Source organism: Kwoniella mangroviensis, chromosome 2, assembly GCF_000507465.2.
Source record: "Kwoniella mangroviensis CBS 8507 chromosome 2, whole genome shotgun sequence".
NCBI classification, from domain to species: domain Eukaryota; kingdom Fungi; phylum Basidiomycota; class Tremellomycetes; order Tremellales; family Cryptococcaceae; genus Kwoniella; species Kwoniella mangrovensis.
Window position 1 is genome coordinate 1,243,294 of NC_088828.1, and position 14,553 is coordinate 1,257,846.

At 45.4% G+C, this 14,553-nt stretch overlaps 4 protein-coding genes and 1 non-coding gene across 5 annotated transcripts; 2 read left to right on the top strand and 3 right to left on the bottom strand.

Moving 5' to 3' along the window:
• Positions 1 to 124: 124 nt before the first annotated feature.
• I203_107326 lies at positions 125 to 240 on the top strand. Its single transcript, XR_002021882.2, has one exon. It is a non-coding gene; the product is annotated as a 5S ribosomal RNA (ribosomal RNA).
• Positions 241 to 445: 205 nt separating this feature from the next.
• Positions 446 to 1,811, bottom strand: I203_107327 (uncharacterized protein; the record flags this gene model as incomplete). Its single annotated transcript, XM_019145406.1, has 4 exons — positions 446 to 817; positions 939 to 1,061; positions 1,164 to 1,239; positions 1,420 to 1,811. The coding sequence occupies 4 exons, from the start codon at positions 1,809 to 1,811 to the stop codon at positions 446 to 448; spliced, it is 963 nt and encodes a 320-aa protein (XP_019005225.1).
• Positions 1,812 to 2,211: 400 nt separating this feature from the next.
• Positions 2,212 to 4,906, bottom strand: I203_107328 (uncharacterized protein; the record flags this gene model as incomplete). Its single annotated transcript, XM_019145407.1, has 10 exons — positions 2,212 to 2,271; positions 2,338 to 2,482; positions 2,554 to 2,717; positions 2,789 to 2,849; positions 2,907 to 2,978; positions 3,041 to 3,088; positions 3,142 to 3,694; positions 3,753 to 4,034; positions 4,146 to 4,244; positions 4,510 to 4,906. The coding sequence occupies 10 exons, from the start codon at positions 4,904 to 4,906 to the stop codon at positions 2,212 to 2,214; spliced, it is 1,881 nt and encodes a 626-aa protein (XP_019005226.1).
• Positions 4,907 to 6,710: 1,804 nt separating this feature from the next.
• On the bottom strand, positions 6,711 to 9,133 carry I203_107329 (uncharacterized protein; the record flags this gene model as incomplete). The annotated part of the gene is made up of 9 exons (XM_019145408.1): positions 6,711 to 6,895; positions 6,988 to 7,267; positions 7,349 to 7,562; positions 7,620 to 7,705; positions 7,772 to 7,996; positions 8,081 to 8,452; positions 8,608 to 8,711; positions 8,772 to 8,901; positions 8,966 to 9,133. 9 exons carry the CDS (start codon positions 9,131 to 9,133, stop codon positions 6,711 to 6,713), a joined length of 1,764 nt encoding a protein of 587 aa, XP_019005227.1.
• Positions 9,134 to 11,855: 2,722 nt separating this feature from the next.
• I203_107330 (uncharacterized protein) lies at positions 11,856 to 14,520 on the top strand (the record flags this gene model as incomplete). The annotated part of the gene is made up of 4 exons (XM_065518168.1): positions 11,856 to 12,305; positions 12,379 to 12,530; positions 12,638 to 13,762; positions 13,857 to 14,520. 4 exons carry the CDS (start codon positions 11,856 to 11,858, stop codon positions 14,518 to 14,520), a joined length of 2,391 nt encoding a protein of 796 aa, XP_065372898.1.
• Positions 14,521 to 14,553: the final 33 nt, after the last annotated feature.

Genomic DNA, 14,553 nt, shown 5'->3' on the forward strand with positions numbered 1-14,553 from the left:
TCACAACTACTTGTAAAATTGTCGGTATGAGCGAGACTCTGAGGCAGATGACAGATCGCCGATTAATCTTGAAAATTACAGACTCGGTGAACATATCATCACTTCTTAATTGACAGAAGACATCTACGACCATAGAATCCAGAAAGCATCGCATCCCGTCAGCTCTGCGCAATTCAACCTGGATATCGCTCGGTTAGTACCAAAGTGGGGGACCATTTGGGAATCCCGAGTGTTGTAGTTTTTTTTTCTTCTTTGGTTTTATGGTCTGTCATCACCTGACGTACCGCTTGTTGAGGAACCCCATTCCACGATAGGTGAAAGCGAAGTGACCATTCAAGAGACACATCATCCTAGGATCAAGTGTACACGCATTTGATATTCGGTCCAAGTTACTCGTCATTAACGTACATACACATGTCCTTCTTGACCGTACTGACCTAAAAATCTAATTATACAACCCCTCCCATTCATCTTCCTCTTCCAGATCCGGAGGAAGTCCATCATAATCATCGACCCTTCGACCACCAATGGTAGCTATAGAAGTAGGAGTGTTGTTCTGATTCTGATTCTGACTTTGATTTTGAGCATCTCGTTCCATCTCTTCTAAAGCCATCATCTCCTCCAAGTCAGGTCCAAGATCATCTTCTTCCTGTACCGCAGGACGAGAAGTGAACAACGGTTCTCTCCCTTGTGGGTCCGCCGATCGATCATCTTCCTGAGATGCCGAGGGCGGTGTGAGTGCTCTGTCAGATAGAGGTGGTGGAGAAGGTGAACGAGGTGGGGGATAGAAAGCTTCTCGATATCCTTTCAAAGCTGACTACAGATAAATATGAAAATCAACGAATAGCTTATCAGTATATGGTAAGATGATCAGAAGGTATTCACATAAGATTGAGAAGTGGTAATTCTGTGAATGAGGGATGTGAAAGATGACCTACCTCCATTCTTTTAGATCTACATATAACCTCAACCCTATTGATGGTATGTTGGAAATCGCCCTTAGGAAACATACCGTGTGCCCACATTTGATACATGTTCAGTAAATTCTTGAGGTCTTGTGTCTGACAGTTGACAGCTTGGGTGTCAGCACATGTGACAATGGTTCGAATGAATAATACAGATGGAATACAGGTTGACGGCATCATGTGCAAAAGAAAACTCACCTCATGACCTTTTCCTTTTACTTTGAACTTCTTGGCTGCTCTGCACAACGCTGGTATACCTCGATCACTCGTGAGACTGTATCATAAAATTAGCTTTCTCCGTACATTTATTCATTCGTCATTGTTCATACTCTGAACTTCGACTTTTGATCTCCATGACATCCAACCCATATCTTGTTGTCTCCCAAATCACCCACCATCTCATATACACATTTTACCCGTAATTCAACGGACAGACTGAAAGACCAAAACTCACCGATCAGCATCAACCTTCGCGACCGTCCTCTTCCTCTTTCCACCCGCTTCTTCTGCATCATCCTGTCCGTTGGTAGCGTTCAGAGCAGCAAAAGGATCTTCGAAATCCCCCTGTTGATGAACCCTGTATCTCCCAACATCATCATCTACCTGCGCCGCCCCTTCATCAACTGTCGTTCTGATATTCTGACCTCCCGGAGGGGACACATTCCGTTGGCGAGAGGGAGATCCTACGTCGATATCGTATTCTGAAGGAGCACCAGGTGAGAAGAACAACGGGTTCTCATTACTCCGTATAGGTAAATTGTCAGGTGTGATTGATCTTGAGCGGATGGGTGATCGAGGTGGTGGTGGTCTGGTAGGTGAATTGAAGAGATCTTCTAGTCCTGACATCTCTATTGTCTCTTATATACTGGCTGGAACGAGGGATGCGGAATAAATCGATGAGAGTAATAGGTGATGAGATGTAAGATACGATAAATTCACCTCACCAAGTGAAGGGGATTGAAATCAATGTTGAACGTCGAATTTGTCGATTGACGCGTTCGATCATTGTAACTTATTTGATCAGACGCGTACACGACAAGTTAATCTCAACACCGCAATAGCCTCAATAACCATCATCATACAACCGTCATTCTGAACTCCCCACAAAATCGTCAAATGAGCTGGATAGCATATACATACATCCATGAATAGTACAAATACATGGTTTTATCCGAAAATACCAAGAGGCAAATCAAATCGTCCTGTTCGAATTTTCCCTATTCCTTCTTCCTCCTACTCACTCTACTTACATATCCGTAGGGATAGGTAAAAATTGTCCAATGATGACCGAAGGAAGATCGAATACCTGAATACCAATACCAAGTCAATACGCTACGGTTTGATTGGCATCAAGAAGTAGTATCATACTCACATCTCTCCTGATTGTTATACAACCTGTGCAATCTAATGTTGTACCTCCATTAGGATTCGATTTAGTCAATCCAACAGGCTGGAAGAAGTTCTGAGTGGTATTTTCAAATGCGTGAACACTGAAGTTTTCCCAGTATGCTACCACTCTATTTTCCACATATGACTGAATCAGCGAACTATTATGGATGTATAGAAAAAACGATGAAGAGAAACTTACGAAGGATTGGAGAATAACTCATATACATAGGTCCGTTTACCGACCAGATCCGAATCACTCTTCTCGACGAGCTTACAGAATTCAGGGTTGGCATAGCATACTTCTCCCGTTCGACGCCAGACTGCAGTCGGTGTGGCAGAGTACGAGATGAGTTTTTCCAGTTCCTAATAGGTGCAATATTTAAGAGGTCAGCTAGACAATTCTGCAAAGGAACGGAGAGTTAATGAAAACTTACGATAAGAGTCCGCTGGAAAGATTTTTCAAGGAAGATCTCATCCTCCTCAGACATAGGCATCCTGCATACCCATCAGCAACCAGAGCCATGACGACCTGACCTTGCAGAAGACACTCACTGCAAAGCGATCAAACTGGGTCTGAACGAAGCTAGAGCTCGAGCGACACGCAGAGTCTCATGCTGTTCGAAGCTGAATCAGGTGATATGATCAGTCAATGGATCTCCAGTCAAGAAAGAGATAGGCAAGCTCACTTTTTGGTGAGATAGTCCATCAAGATATGATAACCTTGAGTGTAGTCGCTACGTCCAACTATCAGCAAGGGTTGCATTCCTATATCTTCGAGATTACTTACTATGGCTTGACTACCGTCCTATATACCTCTGCCGGAGTCGATGCTTTACCAACTTTCGCTTGACCAACGGACAGATTCTGATTATGATTTTGAGTTTGCAAGTTTTGCTGAGAGATGTTCGATTGCTGTTGTTGGAACTGGTTCTGATTCTGATTGATACCATCCAAAATCATCTGCGAAGAATCATTGTTCCATGTCTGTCCCTGACCTTGACCTTGATTTTGGTTCTGACGAGGCCAAGTGGTGTTGATGGGCGACAAATCACTGTAAGTTCCAGGAGAGACCGAAGGTCCTGTGCTTGACGGTGTGGGCTGCACAGTATATTGGTTGGAATTAACATTGGTCGCACCAGGTGATGGGTTCAACCATGATTGATCAAATCCCACATTATTCGCTGTTGAGCGGACAGTCGAGGCGTTCATGCCGTCCATGGACATTTGTCTACCAGCTTCGTCCAATGGGTCGATCCCGGGGAATATTGGCGACAGATTGCCGAACAGCGAGTCGAGCATTTGATACTCGGTATTGGCAGCATTACCACTTCCTGTGAACGCTAGTCAATAATGCATCAGCATACACACAGGTTACAAACGAGGGTCGCAAACACTCACCATTGGCCTGAGGCTGAATACTAGTATTCCATGATCTCGAAGGATCATTGAGGTTAATCTGGTTCGAACCTCCGATGGAAGAAGGATCATTAGGTTGGAGAGGTCCAGAAAGCCATACGTCATCGGGCAATCTGGGCGGTTCGATGGTCTGGGTTTGTTGCGGGATGGATACGTTTGAGAGGAGGTTGAACTGAGCCTGGATCTGTGAATCTGAAGATTGGTGTTGATGATGTGGGAGGACGGGTGGAGAAGGACTACTGGCTTGACGGGGTCTAGCGGCAACTTTAAGGACAAGATAAATCCGGTTAGTAAACGAACAAAGGCATGTGTTATAGATCTCGGACAATCTGTCTTATCGGTTATGCCGCATATGGGATATGGATATCGACTTACGCCTCTCTTCACCTTCCAATAGATATTTTGCTTTTTTCCTCACACCTTCCACACATTGATCTGCCATACCTTTCTTCACACATCTAGTACACGGACGTTCTGTCGTTGTCAATCATCCACAACCACATGCGCATGCACATCCCCAAAGATCAGAAGATCCAAAGATCCAAAGATCCAAAGACAATTCCGGTAAATCCGATGGAAGCCATAAGCGAAACAAGCGCGAATCGAATCGAGATGCCAATGACCATAAGATAGGGGAAAAAAAGAGTCGTAATACTGATCATCAGCTCAAACAATATTTTGTTTTTCCGGGAGAGGTTATTTGCTTCCTTTTATTAGAAAAAAAACACGATCGACTCACGTTCATCGCACGTCAAATGAGATCTCTGACAAGCCAAACACGCTTTTGCTACTTTCTTCCTTGCCTTGTGTTCTCCTGGACCAGATCCACTGGTTATACCGCCGGCTGAAACTTCTTCTTTCATCTTCGCTTTTCCTTTACCTTTGGGTCGACCTCTTCCCGAAGCTGATCCACCGGTCGCGCTAGCTGATGCAGAGCCACCACTCGTACTTCCCCCAGCTTGTTGAGGTGCAAGCGCAGTGAGGTTGAGTTGATGAGGAGAAGTGGTAATCGAATCTCCAGTAGATGACATGGACCCAGATGAATTCGATCGGGTAGGTCTGCCCCAAGACATCTGTCGTTCTTGCATCCTTGCTACGGCGGCGAGATATTCTCCGTCTGCTGTCGATTGGGTCATGATGTGATTGTTCGTGACAAGAGGACGTCGAGGATGAGAATCACAGTGAGAATGTCATATATAATTCAGTCGAGACCAGTCGAGTAATTCAAGGAAATGGATTGGTCGTTCGCGTCAATATTGGTAGAGGAAATATATATATCATCGAGGTGGAATTCGGGATTTAAAGGGATTCAGTCGTGATCACGGTTTTTCCGTGTAGTGTGATATCGCAGTATTTGGAAGGAGATGAAGGTCAAGTCGCAAGCGAACCATTCAAAAGTTGAGATAAGTAAACGAATTGACGGAGAAAGTTCAATAGTTTGGTGAATGGTTTCAACCAGGTTAACCGGTCAATTTTTTTATAAAGCGGAGAAGGTGAGACAAGGAATGATGACGATTGGGAAAGTTTGAAGGTTGTACATGTGAGAGGAGGGTATTCAGATGACGAGAAGGCGTCGATCAAAGGTGCATAAAGTGATGTAAATCGAGTGATCGAATCGTTAAGGGATGGACGGTACGAGTAATGGTCGGTGAAATTTGATGATTTTGATGTGAAGAAATCAAGGTGGAAGTAAATACCGAAAGATACGGTCCAAAAAGTCAGAAAGAAGAACCGTTTTTCCATCCCATCCCATTCGATGAGACGATCGTCAATCAACAAGCGAGGTGAGGGGGTATCCATTTTAAGTTGTCGATCGACGAGCAAAGCGGATGAGGTAAGTGATTGATCAGGAATTCAAGGAATGAGAGGTGTACAGCGGAGTTAGAGAAAACGATCAGCAAGGGTCCTTGATTTTCGGTTGATAGCAAGGTGGATCGCCAAGAGCCGATCTGACATGGTTCTGTAGGAATGGCTCAAAATACTCACACGTGAAGGGATGGCTAAATGAAGTGAGGAATTTCAATCAAATCTGATATCTTTACGTTGAAGAGGATAATCGATTTAGGTTCTATTCGGTTTTCTTTGCTAGCACAAGGCAGTTGGGATGGGCTCTCGGGAGTCGGTAACGCGGATGGAAGAAAAGAAGACCTGTCTAGAACGCTGCGCTCGATCGGCGATCTCGTAATCAGGAGGGGAAGAAGAGGCGAGGTATGTCTGAACAAGAAGAGGAGGATGGTGACCTGGACCAAGCAGAGAGTGAGAGTAATTGGTTTAAGCTTGTATCCATCATGTAATTTCATTTATCCGGTGATCCCATCTGTTATTGGGGTTTACGGGATCAAATTCCCATGACCAGATGTAAATGTGGCGCTCAACCAGCTCATAATGGGATATACCGGATCTCTGTCTCCTTCGACCTCAATACACTCTAGCAGCAGTGCTCTTCTGCGTGATGATGTAACCCTTGGCGCACCCAGACCAGATCCGTTTCTCAGAGAACAGCAGACGAAATGCTGCAGCACGTCATGTTGTTACCTAATACTCTGAAGGAGTATGTACACGGGCGGCAATGCCTCGAACCGGTGAGATAAGTCCGAATCCCATAGCTTTCTTATCTTTTGTACCTGCCTATTGGGCATATAAGACCGGGCCGTTACAGTGGATGCAAATGTCGGAGTCCGTATATCGCAAGTGGGCTCGTGAGTTGGTTGAAACGTAGATAAGCTACTGTAGAGTGTGTGAACGTGAGACAATTTTGGATACTTATAGGTGTAATGTAATTGATATCCCGAATGAGATCTATCAATTACGGCATGCCCAGTGCAGACAGCCGGTATCTGGCGAATAGGCTGTATTTGAACAAAACTCAAACGGTGTGTCCTTCTCCTCAGAGATGCTAAATGATGTGCATTGGTTCCTTCCTTCCTTGGCGATTGGTAATTATAGAAATTCTATACCTACACCTACACCCAATCCCCTCGATGTCCTCTCTCCCTTTCTGCCTATCAAGGGCATGGAGAAATTCAATTCTATCCTTATTGGTTCTAGTCTGTACATCAATCCAACCCCTACAGAGAGGTTGGGGGATCGATAAAGTTTAGTCACATTATCCGCAAATGATCGAGCTACAATCATTACAATACATCTAAGTCAGCGACAGATCCGACTTGATATGCAATTTCGCTTAAAGCAGACAGCGAGTCTTGATCTTACTCACCTCTATCATAGGCCACGACTTTCCCACCATTGATGAACCCATGTAATTTCAATGGCCAATGTTCCTTTTTCGGTATCGGAGCAAAGACCGACAAACCCAATGCCCAACTGAGATCTCCACCAAGGGAGTCAGGTCCATCACGTCTTCCTAGACCTCCTACTGCCCATCCTCTTACAGAATTGGGTCCACCAAGGTAGGTCCTATCGGGTAGATAGGTCGATCCGAGATGCGAGGGGAAGAGGGGGAAAAGCATGGTTGTGAGGGATGATATGGAGTAATGCTTGATTTGATAACATTGTCAATTGGAACTCGTGTATTAGGACTTAGACAGTCTAGACAAAGAAACGGAGTTGTCACTCACTATCTGTGAACCGGAATACAAAGCTCTACTCAACTGAGACATCGTAGTAGATTTGAAGAATTTGGCTTTTTCCGAGGATCCTGGTAATCCAGCGTATTCATGTGTGAATTTCAATAGTCTCCCTTTCGTCCCCGTCCACAGATCATCACGAGTATCGGATGTCCATGTGTGAGATATTGAGGATTTCGTAGAAGGTATAGCGAGTTCTCTTATTCTAAAACCCAGGTGTATTAGCTGTGTTGTTTGATGTTTCCGCGACCAAAGAGCTTACGAGACAGAAGCGTCAGGGGTGAGATGGTCTATAGCTCGATTGACCACTTCGTATTGTAAATCGTGAGTGCCCCAAGGTAAAATAGCCTAGGACGACATATCAGCGGTCCACAGCGCCATAGATTGTTTAAGATATGGTATCATTTCACTCACACTGAGTTTGGCTCTAGCACCTTGCGTCCTCTCTCTATGACTTGCAAAAGCGGAATTGTCTCTATCTAGCGAAAAGCCAGATAGAGCGAAAGACAATAAGGGAGAGGCGGATAGGGGAGTAGTGAGCGACACTTGATATGCCGATTTCGTCTTTGTACCTATAGACGCATTTCCTTCCAATGTTTCTGCGCCTCCAAGCAAGTTACGTATCCTAGCTGTGACATTCTGACATAGCCGAATATCATAATCAGCTCAGACGACGGTCTTGTTTCCTCAGATAAGGCCTGACTTGAAGGTAGAGCTACGTACACCTCCTCCTTCACCTCCTCCAACTTCCGTACCAGCTTTCAAGAACAATCTACCCTTTTCCCTCAGAGCCAAGACCATCTCAATCTCATCTGGGTCCCCACCACGTTTGGGCTCGAACCGTATTCCAACTCTGTCCATATCGTATATGCCAAATTCGTTAAGGTAAGCTACTAGACTTTTGGTGGACAGAAGTATCTCATGGAGGTTTGTCGGAGTTGGTGGAGCAGGATTGAGGAAAGAGGGCCTGGAAGGCGATGGAGGGGAGATGAACGGCGATAACAACGAGTTCAGGAATCCAGGTCGAGTGGTCTTGGGCACGGGGGAAAGTCGGATAGAGGTTAAGCGTAAAGGGCGATTCATGTTCTCTGACACCTGTGAACATAATATGGCACAACAAAGCATGTCAGTCAATTGCATCCCAAGACGATTGGAGATGGATGACGACGATAGAGACGTTGATGAAGTGACTGAACAAAGTGGACATGGCGTACACAAGCGAGCATTGAAGCTGGAAAACTTGAACTGACTACTTCTCCTACACGTCTCTGTGCCTGCTCATACTCTCCTCTCAACCGTCTCTGAAATTCTTCTTCGTGCAACTGCCGTATTTTTTCTGGATCGTCGTTTGAGTCTACCAAACCAGCGTGTTAGTTATACGTGAGGTAGCCTGTACGACAGAGATGTAGCATACCATTGTGCTCATTCGGTAAGAAAGGTTTACCTGTTGATGGTGGGGGAGTTATGGGATCTTGACCGAGGGCAGTCCGAAATATCGAGCTTGCCATGGGAGGTTGGAAGACGGGCGGAGGTATTGACTGATTCTGGGAAAGCCTCATGATCAGCTTCTACACATGTTACGAGCACCGTTAAATTCTTGATATTCACCTCTGTGGAGACATTATGGGATCCACCAGCTGTCTCTTCTTCCCGTATAGGAAGTGGGACATTCTGTCCATCGATTACCGCTGTTCCAGAGACTGGTTGAGGTTTAGCTTCCACATCGATCTCCACTACTTCGATAGTAGGCGGTCTATCTTCAGCGTTTGGGTCCATGTTCTACCTCTCGGATTTTGCAGGAGGGTATCGCAAATGTCTGAGACTGGCTGATCGCTTCGCCAGAGATGGACAGCAGCTAGTAAGAAGAAGAGGTCAGGAATGTTGATGGAATGGAACATTTCGAGAGATGAATTTCAATCAAACACGTGGCAGAACTGTGGAGTCCCACATGAGATCGTCCTAGCACGCCTAAAATCTGGAATGGTGCGCCCTTTTCGCTTTTCCCCTAAATCATGGCATGGTTCATGCATCATGAGGGCATCATGTCGTCTGTGGCTGAAGCGGGAAGGGAGAGTGGTCAGTACAGCTTCAGATAGGTCAAGGGTAGCTCGAGTCATCTTGTGCATCTTTGGCTCACAGAGCATTACGACTTGATATGCGTTTCCCTCCCTTTCCCTTGGAAGTTGCGACACGTACCCAAACTCCTCAGCACAATTCAGAGAGATGTTCTTCAAGTGTACGCACTTGTAAAACTCTGTCATGTATGGGATGTGGCGTGACAGAATTCATGGTTCAAGATGGGTCCCGGATAAATTACCATATCAAGTAGTTATATCTTTGTTATACGGCCCCTGAAAAAAAGGGAGTTCGTCACGAGGGAACTCAAAATCGAATCGCTGTCCGGAACAAGGGTAACTTTTGAGAAGAGTCCTTGAGCTTGTAGATTTGAACGAGCGAAAGCAGCTTTCATGGTCAGTGGGAATGCCAGTACCAGAAGAGCAAGAGGGTGGGTACCTTATTCCCCTTCCTCTCCCTGCTCGTGTCGCTGTCGTGGCATGCATCCACCTGCTCTCTTGTACGTCCGGTCCAGATTGTGTATTCGTATCTTTCCCTACGGATGCAAAACTCTACATTCCTGGGCTCAAGGCCTGATGCTCTGATGGGTGAAACAATTTCAAGTAGATTTCCTTCACCGCAGCGTTCAAGTGACACGAAGATCATTCCCAATGCTATGATAGATAGATACGGGCTAGAACAGATCGGAAATCCCTCTTGATCCTGACTCGGTCGGTCGTCTTTTCCCTTTTTCCCTTGAACGATTTGCTTTGTTTTCTTCTTTTTAAGGTAAAAAAAGCTATTTTTTTGCGTAAAAAACGATTTCCCCGATTCAACTCGATTCCCTTGAACTCATGCGTGTTACATTAGGTCAACGAACCGAAAAGATCCCATCTTATCCCATCTCAATCTTGTTTCGATACCCAATGATACAGCGATAACATCGTTAGCACGAGTGAAGTAAGTCGTGAATTATTTTTCATGTTCATCATACGTTGAAAACAACATCGCTTAGCTTTCGATTCAGATCATCTCATACGGATACGGAGGTTACATACTGTATACTTTACAGGTTCATGTTGATCTCTCGTTTCAAAAAAGTATCCCACGAGTTATTCCGTCGCTAGAAAGATAGAGACTACTACACTACTATCACATTCACATTCGATAAACTAGCGCCGTTTTCGGTTCCTAGGGACACATCATCACTACTCTACCAACTACCCAACTACCCACCATTCGACTTCGGTTCTTGCATCGATACAACGGCACATCGACGAATCGATGATCATCAATGTCGGGCTGATCATTATCATACCAACAACACCCACAACAGAATCATCCCCTCAATATTATAACGCACGATCAATCACGTGTTTGTTAGACTGATTGGAACACCAGACCTCGACATCGGACTATCGAACATCACATCAGCTCAGCATTGATCGTTAGAGCACGGTGATATAGGGGTGATTATTTAATTGAACATCTCAACAGGATCAGAGACACAAACAGTCAGTACAGAGTGCAGTGCACGAGGTCAGGGCATGTTTCTGCCTTGAAGATCCAAGACAGCGCAAAGAAAGAAAAAGAGGGAGACAAGTAAAGTGGGTGACTTGTTCTTATTCGCTTCCCACCTCATAAAACTTACAATTACACTAAGAATCCAAACAAAACCGCCGGTTGATGTTGTAGGATGAAAAAGCACTGACAACGTCAAATAGCCTTGTCCTCAATTTCATCATATCATTAACATTATCATCATCATCATCATCAGCGTCATCTCCCGATCAGACCAAATAACCCTAAACATAACATCAACTTAACAAGCAAAGGATATTATCGACTTACCTATCCCACTTCTCACCGTTGTCTTCGAATCTCGCGAATAGACACACACTCCTTCAACGATCATCACCCCCCTCAGCCTTATCGTAATTGAGCGGGTATATCGCCTCTGAGTTCTTCCTCCTTTCTGATCCGAGACGTCACCTTTCAAAGTCAGCAACCTCGTTTAGAAACAGTAGGACATTCAAATCGTTTTTAGGTTGAAAGGGTGTTAGTCAGAGATACATAGGTATATCGGGTTTTTAACAGGACACAGGAGATCCTTTGAAGGACAAAAAAAATGTGAGTGGGGTGTAGCCGACCTAAGAATCATATTCCTATCCCCTTTTGCACCATACGATCCATCGAAAGAGGTTTCCAGGGGTGTCGTATCCGAACGGATGGAGAGATTATGACGCGCACTTGCACTTGAGAATCAAGAGATCGGTTGAATCGTTGTGAAGTCGGGATTGCGTGACGAAAAACCTTCCTGCAAGGAAAGGTAGATCGATGATCTGCATGTCCATGTTGATCGTTCCTCTTAATACTACTTTTGCTACTAATACTAGTGGAAATGAGCTGACAAGACACATCGATTATCCAAAGTCTCATCACCATGTCTGTCCCACTCCCACAGGGATATATGAATTCCAACAAGGTATTCGTCGATCAATCTCAACCTCAAGCTGGACCAAGTAATTATGCCAGACCATCATCGCAACCTCAAGCTCCACCTCAGAATCATATTCAAGGTCTACCACCTCAGACACCCTTCTACGGGATCAACGGCCATATACCATCTGGATATCCTACACCTATCGACCATGTTTCCCACATCCAGCAACTCCCTCAACAGCAGCAACAACAGTTCATGGCTGCCTACCCACCGACGATGATACAACATGGACAGCCAGGTATGGTATACCCAGGAATGGAGATGAACGGTAGTGCGGTTGTGCCCAATTTTCACTTCGGTTCTGTCCCTCAAAATGGACCGTGGACGGATGAGTGGGTAGAAAATGGAATAGCTCACGAAGATCAAGATATGGTTTACAGTAATCTAGAGGTGAGCAATTCCTCCTGTATATGGATTGATATTTTTGTAGTCGTCGACAGGTACTGACTTCATTCAACCTTAGGTAAAGCACCGACGTAGGACAACGCCTGATCAGCTAAAGATCTTAGAGTATTGGTACGATATCAACCCGAAACCTGATAATGCATTGAGAGAGCATCTTGCAGCTCAGTTGGGAATGACGAAGAGAAACGTTCAGGTCTGGTTCCAGAATCGGTGAGCTATCGGGATTCATCGAAACTCCGCTCCGATCTCATCCATGACCGGGGTATGGTGTGAAGACGAGGATTCTAATTTCGCTGACTTCATCTGATCGAAAATAGACGAGCGAAAATGAAAGGATTAGCTAAAAAGGATGAGAAAGCGGATGGGGAAGATCAACAGAAGACACCCGAAAAATCCTCTACCATCGTGTCGCCTATCCAACAACATCAACAACAACCTGCTCATCGACAAATGCTATTACCACCTATGGGACCACCCCCTATGGCTAGAAGGGCATCTCTGGCGAATGGTGAAGCGGCCAAGATCGAGATGTTCGTTGCCAAGCGTGCTGCAGCTGCTGCATCCGGCCAAAATAGAGGATTAAGACCACCGGGATTCGTTTCTCCCCAGCGATCACCGTTGATGGGTCAAGCTTCAGCCGCCAGAAGACAAAGTATACCCTACCCGACGCCTATCACTGCTGGTCCGACGAGCGGACCTGGACCGAGTCCCAAGATATCCCCTGTCGTCAGAGTGATGCCTTCCGCTCTACACTTGACCGCGATGAGAAATAACACCAGAAGAGCAAGTATGCCTGGTGCGGCTCAACTTATCTCCAGTGGGCCTTTCATCCCTCCTCGAGTAGTCACCAATCAACATCAAGTTGGACTTCCACGAGAACTCGGTACGATCAAAGATGATGATTCCGTACAGAATGGTATGATTATCAATGGGCAACAACAACAGCACGTGATATATGATCAAGATACAGACTTCACCGGTACTTACATTACATCTCCGTCAACCTCTTATGGACCATCAACATCGATGTCGCCCATGTCTTTCTTGCCTACCGATTCGTCAACTGGGTCAGTGTTCGATCCATCTATACCATTCTCGCCCAATTCGCCTCTACCCAACCCATCTTTCGCTTTTGGTACGGAAGGACACCAGCAACAATCACAACAGATGCATCATCAGATACCTATCCTCAATGAAGCTGAAGCTGCTCGGCAACAACAGCTGTTCCTTGCTTTCCAACAAAGAGGTAGAATGGGCTCCATCGCATCTGTAGGCACGTATACGACTGACAATGGCAATACGACGGATTTGGAAGATGCCGGTCTAGGAGATTGGATCAATCAGGATAATACCAATGGAATAGGCGCTGCGGTCAACCTAGGTGAAGGACAGGGCCAAGAGGGACCGGATGGGTTTGATCCTGATGCTAGGAGAGCCTCAGCGTGAGTGATATGTCTATTCTTGTTTGAGCATGGCTTGAGTGCACAAAGCAAGTATGGTGCTGATGATGCTCGCATCCTTGTGGTGATCTGATAGCCCCGCTGACCTGTTGCATCAAATTGGCATCATGGGTCTTAACAATGTTCCGACTCCACTCCGACCATCACCATTGGGCAGTCATTTCACACCTGACAATTACCATACTGAACAGACCGCTTATGAAATACCTCAAGGTGGGACGGGAATCACTTCGGCCGATCTAGATCCTTCACCTGTATCAATCTCTTCCATACCCTCTTCATCGAGTGAGAGCGTGTCGCCAACAGAAGGTAATAATCCGGGTTTCCAACAGTTTGGTCAATCACAAACACAATCACAAACCCAACCGCAACCGCATCAACCAGTGAGATCGATATCATTACAGCAGTTCCCTTCAACTCATACCCAAACGCAGAATCAGCATTCTTCGAGTGTTTCACCTTACTCTGAACATTCCTTGCCACCTTCTTCCTCTGCACCTTATATCCAACAACAGCAACAGCAACAGCCATCGCAGATCTATCAACATCAAAATCAACCGTATCCTCAGAATGGAATGACCTTAATTAACAATACCAACAGTTCATCCACGACTGCTACTGCACATCATCAGCAACACCTGCAACACAGTAACAATGGTGAAAATAAAGATGATTTTAGTCTTTTGGAAAATCTACAGAATAATGGTAATAATGGTGAACCTGTGGATATTTTGGTGTGATCATCCCACGAGGCGCGAAGATAGATGGATAGG